Source organism: Hydra vulgaris, chromosome 06 (assembly GCF_038396675.1).
Source record: "Hydra vulgaris chromosome 06, alternate assembly HydraT2T_AEP".
Classification (NCBI taxonomy): Eukaryota; Metazoa; Cnidaria; class Hydrozoa; order Anthoathecata; family Hydridae; genus Hydra; species Hydra vulgaris.
Window position 1 is genome coordinate 25,993,445 of NC_088925.1, and position 25,479 is coordinate 26,018,923.

Here is a 25,479-nt window from a genome sequence, read left to right on the forward strand (position 1 = left end):
CATCTAATAAACTAACGGAGAATTCGAGTGTCCGTTAAGAAAAAAACTCTAAACGTTCGGTTTTAAAACGAAGGAAAGTTAATGGTACTCATAGAGTATTGTAGAGTGTTTTAATAGAAATTAAAACACTCTCATAAATGTTAAATACATACAGTCAGTAAAAAAATATTTTTCTGCTTGATTTTGTTAGAGTACGATAGGCTGTCTGGTAATGAACCACACTCTCCTGAGCAAATTAAGGACGTCTGTTAACCCTAGCTTAGTTATATGCAAAACCTTTTGAACATGATTTATTCGAATTGCTTTAGCCATTTTGATAATAAGCAAACAATGCATGAATAATACAAGATAAGCATAAGCCGGAGACAGGAAATGACGATAATCTTTTTTATAAATCCTTAAAAACTAAACTTTAGAACGAAAAGATTTCGAATCAAATAAAGTAAAAAGCTTAAAAAATAATGTTTTACAAAAAAAGTTTAATTTTTGCTTTAGAAATAGTTTTACTATTTCATAAAGTTTATCCTCAAAAAGAAACTTCAGGTAAAATTATAACATTCTTTTAGACTTTTTGTTGTTACATAATTACAATGGTTTACCATTCGCGTTTTTATCAAAGTGGATAGGTTTTTTTAATATTTAACATTAGACAACATCCTTAAGTTTTCAAAAAGTATATGGTAATTTATTTCTATTTTTTTCTCGACAAAGTTTATTTTCTTATGCCAATCAGGAATAAACACAACTTGTCAATTTTTTCATTCACACGAGAAAGATTTGTTGCAGTCTTTCTTATTGACGGTAAAAAGATTTATTGTCGCCTTTCTCATTAATACGAGAAAGATTTATTGTTGTCTTTTTCATTGACAGGAGAAAGATTTGTTGTTGTTTTTCTCATTAACACGAGAAAGAAAACAAAAAAGCATGTCAAATGTTTCAGGTTTTAACAAACAAATAGTTAACAAGCTTATTTAATATGGCTTTTTATTGTATCTGTAAAATCATAACCTTAGATAATAATAGTAACAACAATAATATTACCTTAAACTAACTAATTAAATACAAAACAACTTATTATAAATTGAGCAAAAAGTAAAAATTGTTATTACAGTGTAATTGTATTTGTTTTTAAGTTAACTGTTAGTTTTTAAGTTAACTATTAGTTTTTAAGTTAAATGTTAGTTTTTAAGTTAACTATTAGTTTTTAAGTTAAATGTTAGTTTTTAAGTTAACTATTAGTTTTTAAGTTGACTGTTTGTTTTTAAGTAAACTGGTATCTTTTAAGCTAACTTTTAGTTATAAAGTTAACTGTTATTTTTTAAGTAAACTGTTAGTAAATGAAAGTTAACTTAAGTTAACTTACTTAAAAATTTGTATTACTTCCATATGTATGAGTAGTGCTATGTTGTTGTCGCAATTAGTATAGTATAATATAAGTTGTATCGTAGTTAGGTTTTTGATAATAGTTTTATTGTTATTATCTAAGGTTATGATTTTACAAATAGAATATATTGGCATATTTAATTAGCATATTTTTTTTGTTTGTTTTAAAATGAAACATATGACATGTTTTTTTGTTGTCTTTCTCGTGTCAATGAGAAAAATATCAATAATATACACATATATGTGTATAATTCCTTAACTTTTATTTCTTCACAGAAAAAATAATGGAGGATACTATTTGTAGATTTAGAAGAAACGCAAATTTTTAGGTTTGCGTTACCTAACAAGATTTTTCTTGCATTGTTTTGTACTCGATAGACAATAATTTTTGTTTAAAAAAATTGTAATTTAGACTTTTAAAAATAAGTTGTATTATTTAAAAGGTAAGTAGCTGTGATTTAAAATCTTTTATGTTATTTAGATGTAGGCTTGTTTATATATACGTACATACATTAGCAATACATTTATTAACACTCTGCAATGTAATACATTATATCAACAGTTAATAATAATAAATTTTTAAAACCTAATTTTTTTTATAAACACTATTTGTTTTTTGTTAAAATTTTTTATTTTTAGAAGGTCTTTTGAAAAAAGATTTTTATATGAATATCTTATACAAAGATATTTTTAGATTCTATAATATTTACAAGTAAAAATAATGGGACTTTTGAAAGATTAGTTTTTTCTCATCTTTTTTTATTCTAACGTAAGGTGGTAGTAGTTTACATCCTTACGTTAGAATGTTTAAAAGGCATTTAAAAGATGTTTAAAAAGTGTTTAGAACGTAACTTTTCGGGAGAGGAAATGGTAAGAACTCAATAAAAAAGGTTTCTAGATTCATAGAGGCTTTAATTAAAAGATATAGAAAGTTTAAATTACATTATGAAGATTTGATGGGAAATTAAAAAATGAAGAAAATCAAATAAACAATTTTTCTTTGTGTTTAATGAAGAGTTTTAAAATAATTGTATTTTAATATATCCACAAAAACAAGTTTTAGATTTAACTTTTAGAACAGAAAGTTGTAGAGCAATATTTACCAAACCTATGGTCTAGTTTTAAATAGTCAAAATATAAGTCTTTTCTAGTCTTTTCTTAAAATATTATTTCTAGAGTTTATACTAATCATAACTTTAATACTTTCATACTTGTCACTGATGCTGCTTAATAAACATTTTAGTTTGAAATCGCTTTTTTGTAAAATTAGCCATATGCAAAAAGCAAAAGTTTGATAACGAAAATAAAAACCAAGAAACTTACATTTTATCTGTAATTACGCTTAAACTATTTTTTGTAATCAAGTACCGCATCACGAAGTTTTAATGTGTTTAAAACAGTTATAGCAGTAACTACTGCATATGTTTTAAAGTTATGCTGGATTTAATAAAAATTGCTAAAATGCTTATCAAATGAGTTACAAATGGTGGTAAAACAAGAACTTTTAGGACATTGCTATGTTCAACTATTCTATATCCATTTCTTTGCAAACATTTCTGGAAGAAAGAAATTAAACCCAGGGGTTTAACTTTACAATTTATAACTTGCTCTGCACACATTTTGTTTAAGGATAATATTAATGCTGGATACTTCTGTAATATAGAATCAACCTAGATGTCCATCTTGTATCATTAAGACACTCCAAGCTTAAAACAAACCTTTTCCGACTCTAACGTTGCTTTTCTTTGAGTTAACCTGGACATTTTGCTAGCAAAAAGAGTGTATAATGTTTCTAAAAATTCTCTAGGTATTTTACTTGCGCCATTCAGTGACTGGCTATAAAAATATTTTGATGTGATACTAAAGTCATGTCAAAGAAGACTTAAGAAAGATTTCAGCATTGAGACATAGAAAATTGGTCTACCTAAATGTTTGAATTAAGGTTAGAGACATGTGGTTAATTTAATTAATATGCTGCAATAATTGTATTATTAAAATACTGTATTGGCCACAAATTTTGCCAATACAGTTTTGACATTATATATGCGAAACTTTGTTTCGCATATTTTAAAGATACCTTTTTAAAAATTTATACAACCTTTTTGACAATCGCTCCAAGCAGAGTTAATAAAAAGTTAAAAAAAACATAGCTCGTGGGGAATAACACATTTCTGGCGGAATATCAACCAGTGACAGTTATGTTTTTCTCCTCAATAACCTTTAACTTCATTTTTTTGTATCATGCTAAGCTAAAGTGTCGTACCTTATCATCATTTGTATAAGTGTTAAAAAAATTTATCGTAGTTGGCACGTTCCAGTAAGACTCATATAAATGGAGCTTTATGCTTTTATTACAAAATAAATGAGGATCTGTTGGGTAGCTTACTTGGAAATTAATGACTGTGTTATCATTATTTGGGGTTGAAGTGATAGCGTTGTTGATTTAAAGTTAACTCATAAATGGTTCGCTTAACCTGCACTAGTTCAGTAAGACATTTGCAGTTACAAACGATAATGCAGCTTTGTTAATTTTTTGACCTCTTACAGTTTCTATATTAGGTTTAAAAAACATAAGCGAGTGATTTCACTATAGGAAGCTACCAAAATGCTAAATTATTTTCAAGTTTATGAAAAAGTATTTTTAAATTTATAAAATAAGTGATTTTAATTGTTTACTTTGATTAGATTTATGGGTTCTGAGATTTTTCAATAATGCAAAAGTAAAATCAAAAGAAGCAGTTTGACAACTGGCCCAATCACAATCGAGGAAGCAAAGATATTAAACAGTTATGTATTAAATTTCACAAAATAATGTAATAGATAAAAATATATTTAAAAAGTTAAAAAAAGGATTACGCTATTCATAGAGGATGGAGCAGTTCAAAGTCCATAGAATCAAAAATACTAACCAAGAATATAGTGCCGAGATTCTAATTTTTCATTTTTATTAACTGTTGTTTTGCTAAACAATTAGTTTTACATATTCAGAAGCTAGTCAACTGCAATGGCGTAAATAAAGCAAATGATCCTTTATATTCCCAGTATTGGATAACTCGTTATAGTCTTATTGTTACTCGTTACAATGACGACAAGCAAAGAGTGTGTTACAAAAATGTGCTAACTGTTGACGAATAGAGAGCAAATCTTACTACTATTCATCTTCTTTTCCTGACCTTACCTGAGAAGTAAACTTACATTACCCGAATATCGTGTAAAATATAATTTAGTTTTCAAACGTATTGCTTTGGATTAACCTGGTCCACATTATGTTAGACGTGTTTATGGGGAGGAATTATGAAAAAGGCATAGATTTAAATGATTACGTATTACAGTAACCATTTGATTTTATTGGACTCGTTTGTTGACCACTAATCAAATGTGATGTGTTATAAATATTTTTTAATATATTAAAAGGCTGTGTATTCCTCAGATTATTTTTATATACAATGATTCTTAAGTTATCTCAATTGAGACTCAATACTTTGCTGCTAACCGTTCCATATAATCGAAGTTTAATGTTTCTTCTGCTTCTTGATGAAAAGGAAAATTTAAACGGGTTGTGCAAATGACAAAAAGAAGTGTTCAACGCGTTAAAAACATCAAAATCTTTATATGTGAAAATAGGAAAGTGTGAAAATTCTTTTCAAAAGAGTATTAAAATATTTATTAAAGTTCGTTACACACAAGACAACGAATAATCATGTATATTATGTTGATCTAATAACATACTATATCCAATTAAAGGTTTAGTTGGAACAAAAATAAGACTTTTTACTTTAATAAACTAGATGACTGTATTATTTCTTTACTTGTCAAATGTACCATCAAAAGTGTTAAAGCTAATTCAGCTTTCTGCTAATAGCCAAATCGCTATTTGGTTCTTGCAAAAAACTGCATGCATAACATACTCTTTAGAAGTTTCTGTTTAAATTTCATGCTTATTTTGTTGTAAAAATAATAATTGTGTTAATAAGGTATAGATAAGATGTATATATATATATATATATAAATATATATATATATATATATATATATATATATATATATATATATATATATATATATATATATATATATATATATATATATATTATATATATATATATATATATATATATATATATATATTTATATATATATGTATATATATATATATATATATATAAATATATATATATTTTATTAATTTAATTAGATATACTTTGTGCAAACCGTTGAGTAATTTTTAAATAATCAATATCTTTGGACAGCAATAAAAAGACAATAAAAAAACATAGTTTCACTCCTGATAGAATTATGAACCCAATATAATGACAATATTACAATCACCAAATTTTATAGCAACTCATGGAATAAAACAAGTGGGACAGTGTGTCTGCTGAACGTGCGCACCTAACTACTATATGCGGTATAGAAAATGCCTTCGGAAGTTTCATTCCACCTGTATTTATATTTTCGAGAGCAAGGTATTATGATACCATAATAAGAAGAGGGCCTCTTTGTTGTATATAATATGAAAACATTCCAACAAGTGGCTAGATGAAAGGAAAATTATTTTAAAAAGTTTTAAAACATATAATAAAGTTACGAAGTTTTAACATTTTCTCCCCAATGCACTCATCGTATGCAACCTCTAGACGTGGCAGTTAATTGTCCTTTTAAGCAAAAACTGTCTACTTATCAGAATGATTTGCTTTTATCCAATACGTGGAAAACAATAACAATACATGATTTAGTTGGAATATTGACACCATCATATATCACTAATATATTGCCAGGAATATTATTTCTAGTTTTTCCACAATTGGAATATATCTTTTTTCACAAAATGCTTTCTATCAAAATGACTTCCTATGTGCCAATGTAACTAATTGTCCTCTGAGTGAAACATTTACTATATTTAAATGTGAGGATCTTCATAATGTTTTTCTACATCAAGTTTCTAGCACATCTGGTAGCATTATTGCTAAAAAACACATAGAAGCAGAAATAATGGCAAATCTAAGATTCTCATCGACACTCCAGAGAAAGAAAAAATAAATAAAAAACTACCTTTTGTGCAAGACAAAACTTGAAAAGTCCAAGGAAACTTTAAAACAAGAAACTTACAGAATCAAGCTAACACGAAAAGTACTTAAATCTATGTTGAATTGAATCAACTCTAATTATTTTGATTTTTTATCACAGTTTGTAAAATATCAACTTTTAAATTTATAAAGGTTCTTTTAAACATTATTTAAGTTTTTATTATACTTTATTAAGTTATAAGTTAATACTTGTGCTAGCTTTAATAGTTTTAAATAAGTCTTGCTAGATCTATTCTTTAAAGTGATTATGCCATCAGACTGCATAAGAAAAAAAGTCTAAAATCTAATTGTTACAAATAAAAAGTAAATTTAATTAAGTTAAAAAATATAGTAATCCTTTATGTTTTAAATTTCTTATATCTTAAACTTTAGTTGTTTTCATGTGCTGGTGATGATTTAAAGCTGCACCATGCTGGGGCAGCTTTGAACATTTTTATGTGGGTAAAAAGCGTAGGAATATAGACTTTAGTTTTGGCTTGAAAATCGTTCAAACACTGCTATTTCATTCCTTAGTCATTGTTTTGACTATGTAGAAAAAAAGTGGCTAAAATAAATAAAATATTGATTTATAAAAAAAAGTTTTAAAAATGTTTAAAGTAAGCCCCTTCTCCTCTACTAAAAAATGGTTAATTTTAAAAGAAAAAATTATTTCCATACATTGAAACATCAGTTTTAAAATACAATCAAATAAAATAGTTTATGCATTAAAATATTAAAATCTCTCCTAATTTTTTGACGGCCGAATCTCTGACATGATTGAAAAATACAATGCAATTATTTCTTAAAACATTGTTCATTCATTTTATACATAATACTATTTTTTATTAATAAAAAGCTTCCCGTACTGGATTTATTTGAGAACTGTGTGGTGGAGTATAAATTATTCGATACCCACTGTTTCGATGACATTTTTTTGTTTGCTTTATGAATTGAAACATTATCCATTATTATAACGATTATAAGTTATAATTTTCATTATTATAAGTTAAAATTTCTGCCTTTGTAACTGCAGTTAAAACAGAAACATTGGTTTAATTGTTCGAATTATTGTCTGTAATACCGTATTCAATTCATTTTTTCCGTGTTTTTTTCTTGTTGAAATACTTATACCAAACTCATCAAATAAAATAATACTTTTATCATTTAGCGTTAAATATTGGTAACAATATTTGTATCTAAATTCGAAATTTGCTTTGCGTTTCTTGAAGCTGGAATTAGTTGAAATTCTTTTAAAGAATAGTTCAAGTGGGAAATTGTCTTGTTGAGTGTGTTGATAAGATCTATGTTTTTACCAACACACAGGTAATCTTTTATCAATTTTAATGTAATTAAACAATCTCTGTTTTTTTTTTCTTTATGAAATATATGCTAACATTATTTAAAAGGTTTGCTGGATGATTTATTCTCTTCCTGTTCTTTTAAAATCATTTATTATAGAAGTTACAGTTTGGGATTTATTTCCAGGTCTTCATCAATTTGCTTTGGTTCCTTGTGAACTTCAAATGTTTTTAATAATATTCCTCCTTCAAATCAATTTTTTTCCTATTTCGCCGATTATTTATCATTATTAGTTTGGAATATTCGTTGATACTATTCTAGTCTAAATAATATAGTTTGAGTTTGTGCTCGAATTTTTATTATTTTTTAGCATAAACGTACTTTAGTTACTATTATACAGCTATTTTATGATAAAACATTTAAAATATATTTCAACAAAATGATAAAAACTTATTTCAAAGAATTGAATCATTTTTTAACGGGATTAAAATACCCTTTTAAAGGATTCAAAAATCTCGAAAACTCTGTAATATCGCAAGTCATTAGGGCATTGTTATTCAAAAAACATTTTGTGACTTCACTAAAACCCTACGCTATTTATTTATTGATAAGGATTTTATTTAAATCAGATTATATTAATTTTAATTTTATATTTAGTCATTTTAAATGGAGTCTATTTAAAATCATCAACATGTAAAGATGAAAAGTGGAATGCATCAATCAAAGTCAATGATGATATTTTTGAACTAAAGACCTCTAATACGATACTCTTAGTAGTTTTGGAAATGAAAAACCACGAAACACGTGTCAATAATTATACTATCAATGATAAAAACGTACCCGAGAGAAACCATCTGAAAGACTACATCCAAAACAACTTTCAAGTATCTGAAGGCTCTATCGTTATTTTCATAACAACTAACTTCAGCTCCTATGATACTAAGAATTGGTGCGGGACAAATAATCTTAAACTACTAAACTTCTACTCTGTACTAGATTGCGTTGACCCGTGTGCGTTTGAGACTTCACAAAGATTGCCGTTGGAATCCGTAACTTTGAATATGACCAATTTTGCTATAAAGCTGAAAGGTAATTAATAATTATTTGACATTTAACTCTCATTAATGGTTTAAAATTTCATCTCATTAATGGTTTAAAATTTATCCTTATTTTAATTATGTTAAGGCAAGTTTAATCAATAATTTGTTAAATAGTAATTAAATACTCAATGTGCAACAAGAACTTGAAAGCCATATTTTTTTGTCTTATGTTATATATTGAAGTAAATAAATCGTAAAACAACAAAAGAAATAAAGATAAAGTAATCAAATACAATAACAAACAAACTCATTTAAAATATGTGACTGCTAGAACTTGCTGTCAAGAACAGCTTAAAGTCTCCTATAAAATATGCTTAATTTCATATAAGATATGCATATATGGAAAACAACAATTTAACTTTCCGCACTAACTTGCATTGCTCAGCAAATGTGGCAAAAATAAATATAAATAAAGAAGTAATAAAAGAAAAGATCTATGGAAGATTTTTATCAACAAAGACGTCTAATAAAACTCTTAATTTTTTACTCTTTTTATTTGAATATTGCTAATATAAAGAAATGAGCAAAACAAACAAGCAAGGCCGGGGCGATTAATTGTTTAGTTAGAACTCTAATTGTGTTTCTACGACAACGTTTTATTTAAAAAAGGTTGGTTTATATCGAGTTGATGTAGCGATTTATTGTCAAATGATGTACCCCCTTGTTAAAAATACAGTACAACGTTAGGACAGTTAGACTATAATAAATAAATTAAACTAACTGTGTTATTAATAAATGTAAATTTTCCCACTCATTTCTAATTCGTACTTTTCTTCTTGCATGCATTGCAGTAGCTCAAAAGCACCTGAACTTTTTTTGCATTTCACTAGAGTTTCGGGATTTTTAAAACTAATTATAATTTCAAAATACTTAAAAAATCGATGCGAGCAAAAATTCACATAGGACAGGATGCACCTATGATCCAGGTACCTATCACGACAAATAAACTAACGGTAATTACCAAACTTTACTTCTTCTTATTATTTAACAATAATTTTTTTACCAAATCATTTCAAATAGATTGCAAATGATAAAAATTATCATTAATAACAAAATTCTTTTTGAAATCACATTAAAGTAAAGGCACTTTATTGAAATCATTCTCCTTATTCATATTTATACCAGTTTATAACTCTAATTTATAAAATTATTTCAAGTCAATAAAAAACGTTTTCAATTAAAGCCAATTAAGTTATCATAACTACAAATTTATTGTTCTTATAAAAAAGAAAAAAAAAATGAAACATAATGAAATAAAAATGGCATTTCTTTACTGAGTCACGCCGTTTCCTCAGTTGTTAAAGTACGAGTTTCTTCTTTACAATATCCTTAAGTAAAACTAAACAATATTCCATTTCTTCTTTATATTATTCTTGATTAAAACTACAAAATATTTTATCATTTTATAATATTCCAGAGGAAAACTACAAAATATTTCATTTCTTCTCTATAATAACCTTGGACAAAACTAAGAAAGATTTTATTTCTTCTTTATAACATTCTTGAATAAAACTACCAAACTTTTCATTTCTTTACAAAAATATCCTTAAATAAAACAGCAAAACATTTTATTGCTTTTTTATAATATTCTTGAGTAAAACTACAAAATATTAAAAAAGAATTTTGTAATTGAAGAGCATCGTTTAATGAATTTTCTTTATACCTCTTTTTTTTTTTATCACGAGAAAAAGCTGATTTGAATTTATTCCTGAAGCGAAAATGTGTCTGTGAGTGTTTGGATACATTGCTGTTGACGCTAATGCCTATTAATCTTGCCTTTTGAAAGGGATTAGTTATTTGGTGACTTGTTTAATGAGTTATCGTAATAGAAACACTGGGTAGTTAACTCCAATACTCAGTTATTTTTAAAAGCTAATAAATTTGTGAGTCTGATGGTAAGCTTGGCAATGAATGAATAAAGACTAGGGCATATAACGTCGCTGAAACTGGATCAAACATCTGGGAATGTATTAGCCATCAGTAGTTCTGAACAATATGTTATAGATAAAGCTAGGTGAAAAGAAAAAAAACTAAATCTCTTTCTGAGAAAATATGTTGGGTTTAAAAATTTGTTCAGACACTCAATCCGCAGCAAATCCTACAGAATTACTTGATAGTGTGAAGGCTTTTGTATTAGTTTAGGTTAAATTAGATTTTTTTTATTAGAATAAATGATACACGTTCTCAGGGACACAATGATTCTTAATGCTGGACACCACAGTGGAATCTTTGAGTAAAAATTTATTTAACAAAACAACAATAAGATATGCAGTTAACGCAAAAATAATTTTTCAAAATTGTGTGAGTTAATTTTACTCTAAAAAGTATTGATAATATCGGCTTTAAAAACATTAAAAGGTCTCTGATCCCAAAAGTTAAAAACTTTGTAATAAAAACTTTACTTGAAAATTTTTAGTCGACATTGTTATCTGCGCATCTTATATATAAGAGCTTGTGCGTTGTTTTTGTTGTCAATAAAAACAACACAGATTTTTTGTGAGACGGTTTTGCACGTTCCCAACTACCTTAATTAGTTCAATGAGAAATATGGCGACCAGATTGATTTTAATATTGGCATAACTCAGGGGTCGGAAAACTATTTTAAGAAAATTGCCATTTTTCTTTAATAATATTAATAAATCTTACAGAAAGCCGTAAGAATGAGTAATAAGTTCTGTAGAACCTATCAGAAAGCTATACGAGGCGCACATGCAGTAATAGTGTGTATTAATGTAAAAAGTTAGAAAACATAAAAAAAATTGATGATTTATTTATATATATATATATATATATATATATATATATATATATATATATATATATGTGTATATATATATGTATATATATATATATATATATATATATATATATATATATATATATATATATATATATATATATATATATGTATATATATATATGTATATATATATATATATATATATATATATATATATATATATATATATATATATATATATATATATATATATATATATATATATATATATGTATATATAAATACATATATATAATTCTATTATAGGATTAAGGTTTCTTTCATTTTTTTTAATAGCAGTTACTCCAAACAAAAAGACCATTGGAAAAAATGAGATTTAATTTTAAGTATATTTGTTACCACTTCTCAATCTCGTACTAGCATAAAATGCAAAATAAGTTAAACTAGTTTTATAATATAGGCATCGACGTTGCCGCACCGGCGGTAAAATTTTTTCGGTAAAATGCGGTAAAATGCGGTAAAATGCGGTTAAAATGCGTAATATGCATTTTTACCGTATGCGGAAAAAAAAAAAAAAAAAAGCGCATTTTTACGCTTTCTTATTACAAAAGAAGGTAAAATTGCGTAAAAATTCGTACAAACAGTAAAAATTTGCGTACAAACAGTAAAACTGTGTAAAAATCGGTAATTCCGGTAATTTGTGATAAAAGTTAGTATAAGCGGTAATTATTATGGTGAAATAGCGTAAACAGTTACTTTGTTTTTATCAAGTCAGATAGATGTTAAATAATTAATAACCTCTTTTTTTTCTGCCAGAGCCAAAGACTTTATCCTCGTTTCTGCTTGGCAGAAACGAGGATAAAGTCTTTGGCTCTGGCAGAAAATCAGGATTTGCAGAGTTCGATAAGTGCAAAAAAGTGATTAAGTTGTCTCAAGGTAGCACCAGTGGAGTTAAAGCTCACTTAAAGTAAGTGTTTTACTCTTACCATAATTCGGTATATTTTAAACCACTGATCTCAAAATATAACTGGATAGCGTATTCTGTGACTTTTTTGGAAACGAAATTGAAGCCAAAATTGGCCTCCAAGATTGAGGCGATGAAAGCTTTCTGCGGTGAACAATGTACATCTTATAAGACTTTACAGTAAGAAAATAATTAAACAGAGGTTTGAAAGAAAAACAAAACAATGAAATAAATTTTTAAAAATTTAAAAAAAATGATATGATTTAAAAAAAAACTAGACAGTTAAAGAAATTATTAGTTTAAATATTAAAGTTCAAAATATTTGATATACTTTTTAAGTGCAATTTACAATCAAATTAATATTTATGTGTAATTTATGTACCTTTTAGTTCTTAGTTATCCAATGCAGTGTGCAAGAACGTTGATAACATAGTTGCATGGTAAGCGGCAGTGGTGTCTACCTACAATTAAAATTTTATAATTTCAATAATTTTCATGCAGTTGTGTTACTAACCTTCTAGCACAAACATTGGGTAGTTAAAAACTAAAAGGTACATAAAATATATAGCAACTAGTAATTATTTTAAATTTGAGAATTTTGCGCAAGCAAAAAAATATTTTTTCTTCACAACTATTAAGCAAACTAAAATTAAAACTCGTACTTAGTTTTACTGAGAATTTGTTTTTTATTTTATTATATTATTCTAAAAAACAAAAAACAGAAAGTTAATATACCACAAGTTGTTGTAAAAATATCTTTTGTTAAATAAAAAAGTATTTGTATTTGAAATTTATGTAAACGTGTAATATTCCGTTATTTTTATGAAAAAAATCTTATGCTAAACAAAAAAAAATAGATTTTTATTTGAAACTTATCAATATTTGAGCTTAAGATATAAAACTTGATTACCATTACTTCCTTAATTTTCATATAGCCGTTCCTTATATCCCCTGGTATCTTGGAAGGCCAAAACTGTCTTCAAAAAATTTTCCGTAAACGCATCCAGTTGCATTTTGAGATCAGTGATTTTAAACTCCAGTAACTTTGATTAAATACATTAATAAAAAGTCCTATTAATAAAAACAAAAGTCTCGATTGCTTCCCACTTGGTGCATCATCAAGTCACCAACAAAAATGGACAACTTTACTGAAATAATAAAATGGGCTTCACAAAGTGCAAAATCGTTGGTATTTGATACCATCCTAACCCTTGCACTAGTTCTCTCTAACCTCCCGTGTCACGTTATTGAAATCGCTGGCTTCAAAATGCTGCTGATTATCTTTGTCCACAAGCTAACCTAAAAAGTCTAACCACCTTATCCAAATACAAGCTGCCAATGATTTATCGCAATCTAAAACGTGATGTAAAAATGCAAATTGAGAGAAAGATCCAACATTGCGAAGTAGCAGCTTTCACTCTAGATAGATGGATTGCAATAAATGATTTTTTCGTCTCCCTTACAATGCATTATGTTACAAAGACTTTGAACGCAAAAACTTATCTTTGGATTGCCAAAACTTAATTGGCAGACATACAGGGGTTTTGCTTGCATAAGGAATAGATCACATAATTTTTCCATTTCCTGGTCTTCAGAGGCGAGCCCTTTACAAAGTGGGTGTTACTAATGCTGCAGCCAACATGAAGAAAGCAATAACGAAAAGCAAAAAGATCAGCGATTATCTAACCTGTGCCGATTATCTGCTCATCATTTACTTAACAAAGGCTGTAGAAAAATCGGAAAGAATTAATGCTAAAATTAAGAGATGCAAAGGACTATCTCAAAGAACCCACCAAAGTTCATTGGACTGGCAGGACATCAAGAAAACGTGCGTGGAAGCAAATATAGAACCAGTCAAGACTATTCAGTTAATAGTAACAAGATGGAATTCTAACTTTATGACGCTTAAGTCAATCCTCAGTTTGAAGGCTGGTTTACTGGTTGCTATCGAAACTCTAAACGAACCAGATCTTACAGGTTTATTCCGGATGAGTTAGAGTTTAATAGTATTTACAAAATTTTACCGTTTCTGGCAAAATGTATGCGATGCTCTGATTTCTAGTCTTATGAAAAACTGGTGACAATGCATAAAGTTCAAAAAGACATTAAATCTCTACTTGCTTTGCAAAAGAACCTCAAATGACGTTAAAGAGCGTGACCATCAAGTTGCAGAATGCCTACACAACTTTGTGGAAGAATTTGAGAAAGGTTTATCTTATAATGGCGTTGGAGTCAAATACTGTAATATGTGTTTACTTCTGCACCAATATTGTAGAGGATATAGGCTCAAAAATATTGCAAACAGTGAGGAAGGAAAGGAAGCCGCCATCAAGGAATAGGTTGACAATCACCCAAATACAATCTAGTTCTACGAGTCATCAGTTGATGATCATACTTCACTAGAAACATCAGATCTTGACGAAACTATAGATCCAGTTTATCTTGAGTTTTTGAAAGACAGAAGGCAGGTCTCAGCGTAACACCCTGGGACTTCAGAGTAAAGCCAATCAAAGTTCAAGCCACCCTTGATGCTTGAATTTGAAATGTATCAGACTATAAACTTACCTAAAAGAGATAAGGGTGCTTTTGAATGGTGAAAGCAAAATAGAGATGAGTTACCTTTTCTAGCTGGTCTGGCTAGAAGTTACTTACCTATAACTGTGACTTCTGCTTCATTAGAAAGAATGTTTTCAGTAGGAGGTAGGGTGGTTACTGATTTTAGGCATAATGTCAAACCAGAAAACACCAGCATGTTAGTTTTTGTGAGTCAAAATTACGCATGGGCTCCTTCTAACCTCTGAGATTAGAAAAAAATTTGCGAAGAAGTGCCATATGAATTACCATATGTCGAACCACTAACTAAGAAAACTCACCATTAGGGATAATCACATAGACAAACTGAAACTAAAAAAAGAGGTGCACCTGAAAAGGTTTCTCCAACTCTATCAGATACTCAAACTGGTTCTGAACTTAAAGAGCAACAACAGCTACAGTTAGATACTCAAGAGAGTCAAAGGACTCTAGCTCAACAAGAAGGTCATAAATGGACTCAAGGTGAAGACCAAACTCAAAGTGTTTCTTTGGTTTCAAAAACAAAGTAGAAGCAAAAAAGCAAAATTAAGTATTATAATGAAGTTGAATTGGAAGGGGAATGAGAAAAATAAGTACAGAGCATCTGAGTTTACAAACATTTTATTAGAGACAGATGATGAAATATCAGATGAATAATTTTTTGTTAATAACTTTTTTGTTTAAACTGTAATTGTCAAATTTACTGATAGAAATACAAAAAGCAATTTTAAAAAACCTTGTTTAATTTTTCGGTAACCAGCAAAAAAGCGGTAAATTGTGATAAAAAATGCTAAAAAGTGAAAAAAACGGTAAAAGGTGATAAAATAGTAAAAAGTGATAAATGAGGTAAATTTGCGTATTGTGCATTTTTACGCAAAATTATCGCGGTAATAACGCATTTTTACGCAAATTTACGCAAATTTACGCATTTTTACGCATTTTACGCAAATTTACGCATTTTGTGGTAATGCCGATTACCATTCACGGAATTTGCATAATGTAGTTACGTAAATTGCGTAAGTTTGCATTTTACGCAAATTTACGTAATTTGTAGTAACGCCAATGCTTAGTATAATAACATATGATTATGAAATCCTTTTGATTTTTTAGATAAAATGTTTTTTTCTTAATTGGGGAAAAAGAGTATAGAAAAAATATAACTTTATCACTTTTTTAAAAAAACGATACTTTTAAAAATGATATTATCTCAGTGTTAGCTTGGTAAGTTTAATTTCAATTTCACATTTATTTGTTATTGATAATAATCTCCCGATATGGTACTGTCACTATATTTTTTATTGGTACCTTAACGCTATTTTTAATTTTAATTTGTGGACATGAATCGTTTCAGCGAATGAAAACATCTCAAACTTGTTTAGAGCTAGAAAAATAGCCCGCGATACACCTTAAGCAATTTCGACATCTTCAAAAAAAAATTTAGCTTATATTATCATTAGAAGTCGATTGAATTGTTGTCCCGATTTATTGGCACTAATTTTAATTCATATCTAAAGAACCTAAACATTAAAAAAAAAAAATTCGCTTTTTTTTTTTTTTTTTATACAACAGCTACATAAATGATTTAAAAATAATATGTAAAGCAAATAAATTAAAAGAAAACATAAAAATTATGTTTTTACCAACAAAAATCACAATTTTTGTGAAAATTAATGAAAATTAGACAAATAATTAAAGAGATTAAAGTAAAAAAAAAATTGATTATTTAATTGCATTCTTGGCACACAAAAGGAAAATTATTTTTTTAAAAGAGTTTTTTTATATTTTGATGTTTCTTATACTTTTCAGAAAGTTGAAGTGCACAGCACAATAACATAGATCACAATTTAGCCACGACTTTGATCTCTTTTTCTTCTCAGAATTCGTTTGAACATAAAACAAATCCAACTTTTTCTTCTATGGATTTATTATCTTTATTTGTAAGTGTTTCTATGTGCTCTTGTGTAGATAGAGCATATACTAGACGATTCTTAGTTTTGTTTACAAGTTTATTTGCTACAGAAACTTTGAGTATTTCTTTAATGCCTACAGTGTTACTTTATCTTGATCTAAGGATTGCATATGGAAATAATCAGAAACTTCATCCATACCTAATTCAAAACCTATAAAGCATTAGTCAAAAAAAATAAATATAAAGTCCATAAATGAATTATTTCTGTATAAATTTATTGTTTTGTTGACTTAACTAATAAGTTTTTAATCAACTTAATAGAATTGGTAGGATCAAAATCCGAGTTGAAAGTACGCTCTGTATTAACAGATTAAAACTCGCATATCCTTTTATGACTTCGTAACAAAATTAAAATAATGTCACCTTGTGCTTCAGTTTCATTGAATTCATTTCCACAATTTAATATTGGCTGATTTCAAAATACTTATGGAGTTTACATTATTTTTCTCTTCAAAAAACATTTTATCTATGCGTCAATACTTTGTTTAAATGAATTAAAAGTGGTAATGATTTGTTGCTCAAATAAGCTTAATTTTTGTTATTTAGGTGTTCCAAGAAGACCTAACGGTTTTGTCACAGAGCACCGCGCTAGTGGATTTAACCAGGAAGTTAACGCCTCCTTCCTTACGTGACGCGAAAATAAGTCCAGAGTTTATTTTGAACCTGGATCTCCTGCTTCTAAAACAAGTGCTTTAACCACTACGTCACTGCCGCACAAAACCGCTTATATTACATAATTACAATTAATAAGATATTACAAAGTAGCTAATGTTACTATAAAATTTTTTTACGTGAGTTATTTGAACTTAATTGTTTTCACAATCTGAACCCAACGTTGACCGAACACAATTAGGTTGACACAATGTATATAACAAAACATTGATTCAATATATATGAATCAACCTTCATACAAAAAAATCCAACGTTGCGAGTGCAAAATTAGATACCTTATTTAGAATCTTCCTTAAATATCAAAATATCGAACCACAAGCAAAGCAAATATTATTAATTTCAGTAAATATGACTTGCAAGTATATCTGAAATTTAATTTTATTTAATTTAAAGTTTGATTTGGGGATTTGAGTTAATATGATATAACATTTTACCAACGTTTGTATGCAAGCTTTGCAATCTAAATTAAAAATACGTTCTTGTGACAAAAACACCAGTCTCAATTCTTTAATCTTCAATAAACTTCTTAAAGTTGTGATATCATGCTTATAAAGGCTCTTTGGTGACACAAGAGTTGTCTAAAGAATACACTGATGTCTAGAACTTGGGCACTCAGATACCTACAAATGCCTGTGTAGGTATCCGAATGCCCAAGTTCTAGAAGGGATTCCATTTTTAAATACGGTAGGATACAAATTTTTATGCATTTTTTCTGAATTTATTAATAAAAAATCCAATATTTTAAAATAATATTATAAATATAATTAAATAAGTTAAACTATAAAATGCTCTACCAATAAAATGTTTTTATATAAAATCATATCTTCTTATTTTTCAAACCAATTCTTAAATGTTATTTTTGTCATTTAATATTTTAATAAATTTTGTTTCTTTTATTTTACAAAGCAATTGTTATATCTTATTTTTTGAGAAACTATAAATTTTAAACGATATGCGATATATTTAAATTTTCTTTTACAATATATATCAGAGATATATACATTGAAACTATATTTTATTGTCAAACTATATTTTGTCTAGTAATGACGCATTTTTTGGGGCTTAATGATAAGACTAAATTTGTCTTCTTCTAGCTCCGGTCATGTAATTAAAATCCTTTTTCTTGCATTCCATTATCATACTTTTTACAAGCTTTCTCGATATATAGGGGAGAGTGGGGAGAAATGGACACCCCTACTTTTTTTAAAACTAGTGGACCAAATTTTTTTTCGACCAGAATAAAAAAACTTCTGTAACATGAGATGTTTTTAAAAAAGCATTTCCTTTTCTTTAATTCTTATGCACGTTTTCTATTTGTATACGGAAATTTTTTAGTCACAAAACAAGTATTCTCTTAACCAATTTGCACGTCTATAATTCATTGGATCCACATCAGAATTCAAGTTAGGTTTGCATTATTGTAAAAGCAACATTTCTTTATAATAATTTATTACTTTTGCCTTCCAAATTAAATAAACAAAAATTTTATAGTGTTTTAGCCAATTCAGGTACCAGTGGGGAGAAATTGGTCCACCAGAGGTCCGTTTCTCCCCATTCATTTCATTCATGATTGGCTGTAAATTTCTATAAGGATTATGTGCTTATAATTAGTATTTTGAATCTCTGTAGATGTATGTTTTATCTTTACTGTAACAAATCTGTTAATTATTAATGCTGGTTCTATTTTAAGTAGATCTAGCTCTAAATCTAATCCAGATCTTTAAAAGTCAAAACATAGTGAATAACAAATTTTTTTTTCTTTCTACGGGTAATAATGCCTTGAGTTTACATAAGGAAAACTGACATTGCAAATTTTCAGAGTCAGTAATGATAGATGCTGTAAATGCTGTTGAGAAGGGTATGACAGTTCGACAAGCGGCAAAAGAATTAAACGTTGCCCGATCAATACTGGTTAACTACATAAAAAAGGCAAAAAGTAAACAAACTAGCCTGTGTCCCAACTATTAGCACAAATTGATAATTACTGCAGAGCAAGAAAATTGTTTAGCAACATAACTGGCCAGGTGCTCAAATATGTTTTATGACCTAACGACAAAAAATGTTCCTGCTCTTGCTCTTGAAATGGCTACAGTAAATAACATAAAATGCCTTGCGTCATGGATTACCAATTAAATAGCCAGAAGAGAGTGGCTCTTTGGATTTATAAGACGCCATCCAGAACTTTCACTCAGACAGCCAGAAGCCTCATCACTGGCACGGACAACAGCTTTTAATAAATTCAAAGTCATTTTTCAAAGTCGGTCCATTTATCCCCCCAGGTGATCCATTCCTCCCCATATTGGGGTGGTGTTTTTTATTTTTTCTTATGTATCATAATTTTTATTTTTTTTAATAGAATTTATTTTGAAATAAATGGTTACTCTATTGAGAGATATAACAAACATCCCTGAGTTGTTTTTATTTATATTTTTATGTAACTTTTAGTCAAAAAGTAAAAATGGTGGGCCATTTCTACCCTCTCTCTCCTACTGGTTAAGTAGTATCAAGTCCAATTCTACACACGAGGCTGCTTGAACCAGGTTGAACCATGATATTGTTTGTAAATTACTGCGAGGAACTTTGTACTGTTTTGCAACGGATTTTAATGGAATTCTCCAATTTTAATCTGAGTCAATCGCTCTTTGCATGTTAGTAATGTCATACTGGATTCTTTTCTTGACTTCTATGTTATTAGACTTGGTTGCATTCTGTCTTTTAGGCTGAAAATAGATTTATCGAACTTTAAGTAACACATAGAATTACAGTAAGTAAAAAAACTAGTTTAAAAAGTTATAAATACTTTTATTTGCTGTGCCAATCATTAAGTTGATGTCAAAGTTATTGGCATCCAAAATAAATAAAAAAGTATGATAAAAAGTTTTTATAGCAAAACAAAAACTTTTTTCTTGATATTTAAGCGACATTTTGTATTACCATTTTGGTTTACAGACTATTAATTGACAGTAAGTAATAAGTTTTTGCACTTCAAGTAGAAAATATTTTAAGCTGATTATGCGGTGAAAATTCTTTAATGTTTAATTGGAAACAGTTGTTAAAATTTATTATAAAAAATGAAAAGTGCCAATAATCGAGTCATTTTAATAACTGCTTTACTACTAATATTTTTTTCTTTCAAAAGTAATTATTACTTAATAATCGGACCAAATGGAATGCTCCGGTAATCACATTTTGTTTATTGAAAATGTCAAAAAGAACGAAAAGTGCATTAACAATTAAAATGAGCAAACTTGTAGGTAATTGAAAAGAACTTTATACATCTGAGCTTCAAACAACTTGTTACCAAATAATCAAGTAGAGAATTTCGATTATCTACTCTAGAATAAATCTTTATCTGCTTTATTGCCAATAATGGAGCAAGTAAGTTTAAAACTGTTAGTTGCTAACAAAAATTGTATTTCAATTTCAGTTAAGTTGCTTTCTGTTTTATACTTAAGTGGGGTAAGATTAAAAGTTAGATTACAAACTTGTATTGTAATTTCAGGGGAAAATTCTCATTTGAGTAGTTGTGGTTTTAATTATATTTAATTATATAATGCAATTAAGAACTACGAACAAAAAAGTTGCATGCGTTAGATTAAAACAGATTAAAATTAAAAAGAACTTGTTTTATTTTTTTAGGAATATGTAAATTATGAAACTGTTAAAACAACTTATTTAAACATCTGCTCGTCAACATTTAAAGATGACTGTGAACAGAATATAATCCAAGTGTTTAATCAAAATCAATGTAAATCTTCTCTGAACCAAGCGTGTTCAATTTATACTACGAGTATTATAACACTACAAGTATTAAAAATATAGCTATGGCTAGCATGAAAAAATAACACAGGCTTTAAAGAAATTTATAAAGTTTGGCTATATCAGCTTTGGCTGATATAGCCAAAGAGAGAGTGATGCCATGGCTGTTGGATAAGATAGCAAAAATGTCAATGCTGGTTGGGCAGGTGGAGTCATGCTTAGTTTGGATTGTTTGTAATGAACTGGTAAGTTAGTGTAAAGGCATCTAATTACACATATAGATAGTGCAACGATTTCTTTTAACAATAGGCCGAGACCACTTGGAAAAATGCTTAAAACGGCAATTGAGATTGAAATCAATACAAACTTTGTTAAGATAAAGTTTGGTCCTCCTTTGAATTATCTCAGTCAGAAAATTAATATTAATTTAAGTACTGACCAAAGCTACGCATAATAAATTTGTCAATCAAGACTAAAATACCGTCTATCAGACAGCTGGAAATTGTGAGAAAACTCAGACGGCTGAAACAGTCTTGTCATACAACCTATTGTGGGGGTCTTCATCAAGAAAAGTAAAATTAAGTTATAACTTTGTATGAATGGTCTGTGTAAGTAGCACCAATGCTTACTTAATATGTTTTTTAAACATGTAATATTAAAGTTCTATCTCATATAATGTTTGTGGCACAGTAAGGTCATGAAAATTGGGGCTAGAGCAAATAGCGTTAGAGATTTGTAGGGTAAGGATAGAGGTGAGCGCCTTCCTTTAAGTAAGTTTGGCAGGGGGTAAACTATCAGGGAGAGTGGCAGGATGGGTTAAAGTCCATCTGTTCAAACGATGGTAATAGACAAAAAAGTTATCAGGAATTGTTGCAGAAACTTTTTAAAAATAACTAACATCTAAAACGACTACAAATGTGAAATATTCAAACCAAAATTAATTAAGCTTGCGCATATCAGAAATTTATTTTTAAAATTTTCCCGTATTTAACAAAATATAAAATTACATATTTTTACTACACGAGTAGTAAAAATATGTTTTATATTTAAAAACACAAAAAACTACATATTTTTATTAGTAAAAGTTGTGAAAATGTCAATTTTTTTTTGTGTGTGTGTCAAAAATCAAGAAAGAGCTCTTTTTTCGATTTTTGAAAAAAAAAAGAAAATTGACACACCCTTACATGTGATGTAATATAAAGTTTTCTAACTTTGTTTTTTTTATAGGTTTGAAAGCGAAAGAACCAACAGAAACAAGCTATCTTGAACTTACTGTAGGAATAGTAATCATGATAGTTTTAGTTAGCATAATTTTAGGAGTGAGTGTCAAATGCTATTACAAAAAGAAAACCCACAAACAATTAGAATGCACTGTTAGTGTAACGCCTTCCGCCAGAAAGGTTATAAATCGACCAGATAATCAAAGTACAAACTCTGATTACGAAAACTCTTTGTTGTCACAAAAAAATCATTCTTTAGCAGATTCAAACTCACATTATGCTTCGATAAAAAAAGTAGATTGGAAAAACAATGAATATGAAAAACTAAAAAGCACAAGCACTTGTTACGATTACATTGACATTACGAAAGGTGCAAATAAATATTATCTTGATGCATGAAGTTGTGACAACAAAAAAGACATTGCAATCAAATGTAATAATGTTTAAAGAAAAATACAGTTAATTACTTAACAAAGATAACAAGCTAATTTAAATTTAGTTTTACCATTAGAATAACCACTAGTATAACCATTAAGTTAACTATTAGTATAAGTAATACTTTAAGTAAAGGTCAAAAGCATATAATACGGTTCAGTCTAAAAGTTATATTCTTGATCTTATTATACACGTTTGACTTAAGGTTAATCATCATCATTGAATCATCCTTTAATGAATTCTTTTTAATTCGTGGAACGAAAAGCTTGTTTCACAGAGAGATTGTGGAAATGGCAACCAAAGCAGATTAAAACACGTAGTATAGTAAAATTGTAGTTTTGTTTACTTAGCATGCCTAATTTTTAAAGAAGTCACTAAAAAAAAAACTACTCCAAATTGCACTTTAACTCTTTCGCAACAATTACTTTGCAGATACAATATAGAAATTTGGGACAAAGTATTTAAGTCTTTTCAAAATATAATGCGACCAAAGGTTAGTAATTTCCTTACTAAATTAACAAAACATTACAGATAGTAAAAGTTACAAAAAGATTATCTTATCCACCTGCTCATCTCTCGTACATACGTTTTTGAATTAGAAATAACCTTATATGCCCACACAAATATTAATTTTGTAAGTAAGGGTAAATGGATAATAGTTTATAACATTTTTTTTTTACATTTTTATTTCAAATGTGTATAAAACTACTTCAATTAATTTTCATCGCTAGTTTATTAAAGCACAGGCATGGATGTTTTTAAAAATTAGTTTAAATCTAATCTTATTTTAGTGTTGTGTTTTTTTATTTTTTAGAATTGAGTACAAATAGGTTCCTTTTTTTTAGTATAGTAGACAGATCACTTGGATGATGATTTTGTGACTCTAAAAGAAGTAAAAAAAGCTGTTTAACTAAGTAATAATGGAGTCTTATCTTAAGTAAAATTATTGATTGACCAACAGCAATATGCAAAAACTAAATAATCAAATGATACTCAACTGATTTTATGATTATTAATAAGCATGATTAAAAAAATATAAGACAAGATGAGTCATTATAAAAGCATATAAAAATAATTTTGATATAATTACAAAAAAATATGGAGTTTATTCAATAAGATAGTGATGGTGTTATTTATGGTGTGTGGGAACGTTTATGTAGAATAACTTAATAGAATAATAATATTACTTTATGAAGAAATGTCAACATCTTACAAAAATGGCATGGACTTATGCAAATCATTTGCAATATGTTATAGATCTTTATTTATTTATTTCGTAATAATAAAATAAACAAAAAAAACCTACAAAAGTTGGATTTTATTGAAATTAAAGATACCGTTACAGTAACTTTACAAAAAAAGATATGTAAAAAAAACTCGAGTCTTAATGAACAAAGAATTGAACGAAGCAATAAGGAATCTGTATAGACAACTAAATCATTACCGTTGGAATAAAGCGGAATCTTTGCGACTCCTTAAAAAAACTTTGCGACTCCTTAAAAAACTAAAAAAGTATTTTTCGAAAACCTTTTAACTAAAAATTTTACTGATAATGAAAGTTTCAAGGAGTACTCACATCTTAATGAAAAGATTGTTTTAATTGAAACTGATTCTATAATATCAGATAATAAACTTGCGGCCGATGCGATCAGATAATAAACTTGCGGCTACTACCTAGTTGGAGGTATCCAACTGGGTCCCATCTGAGATTAGTCTAGGCTTTCGACGGGAAATCCAATATTGAACCCAGGTAGTTTTTCCGTATAGCGCGCGTTTTCTTTATTATTCAAAGTTTGTTTTTTGCAGATTTGAGAGTCGTATTTGTTGCTGAACATAAAAAAGCAAGGGTACTATTTATATTAAATTCTTTATAAAGGCAATAAGTTGTATTAGGCGCATGAATGTTTAGTCCGACATATAGTTTGTACGAATCAGTTTAAGAAACAGACTAAGGTTTCCTTATACTTTTAAACAACAAAAAACTATTGTTACAAAATGATATGATTTGAAACTGTTCGACAATAGTTCAATTCCTCTTCAGTAGTTCTCTCATTACGCTAACATAATCGCATTACAAAACTCTGTTTTAATTGCATCAATTTCTTTCTTTAGTGCTTTCATACAATTTTACTCTAATGTTATTAACTAAAAATAAAGATTTGAACAGTTTAGTTATGCATTGCATATATACTTACAAAGAAATATAGATTCAAAATATTTATTATTAATATTAACTAGCACAATATCATGCCGAGCGCACGATCTCACACATAATAAGCAAGCTTAAGCAAACTAAAATAC

At 28.0% G+C, this 25,479-nt stretch overlaps 1 protein-coding gene across 1 annotated transcript; it reads left to right on the plus strand.

Annotated features, from left to right (window-relative positions):
* The first annotated feature begins 431 nt into the window (after window positions 1-431).
* On the plus strand, window positions 432-23,214 carry LOC136080990 (uncharacterized). The gene is made up of 3 exons (XM_065798337.1): window positions 432-543; window positions 8,406-8,837; window positions 22,751-23,214. The coding sequence occupies exons 1-3, from the start codon at window positions 462-464 to the stop codon at window positions 23,140-23,142; spliced, it is 906 nt and encodes a 301-aa protein (XP_065654409.1). The 5' UTR covers window positions 432-461; the 3' UTR covers window positions 23,143-23,214.
* Window positions 23,215-25,479: the final 2,265 nt, after the last annotated feature.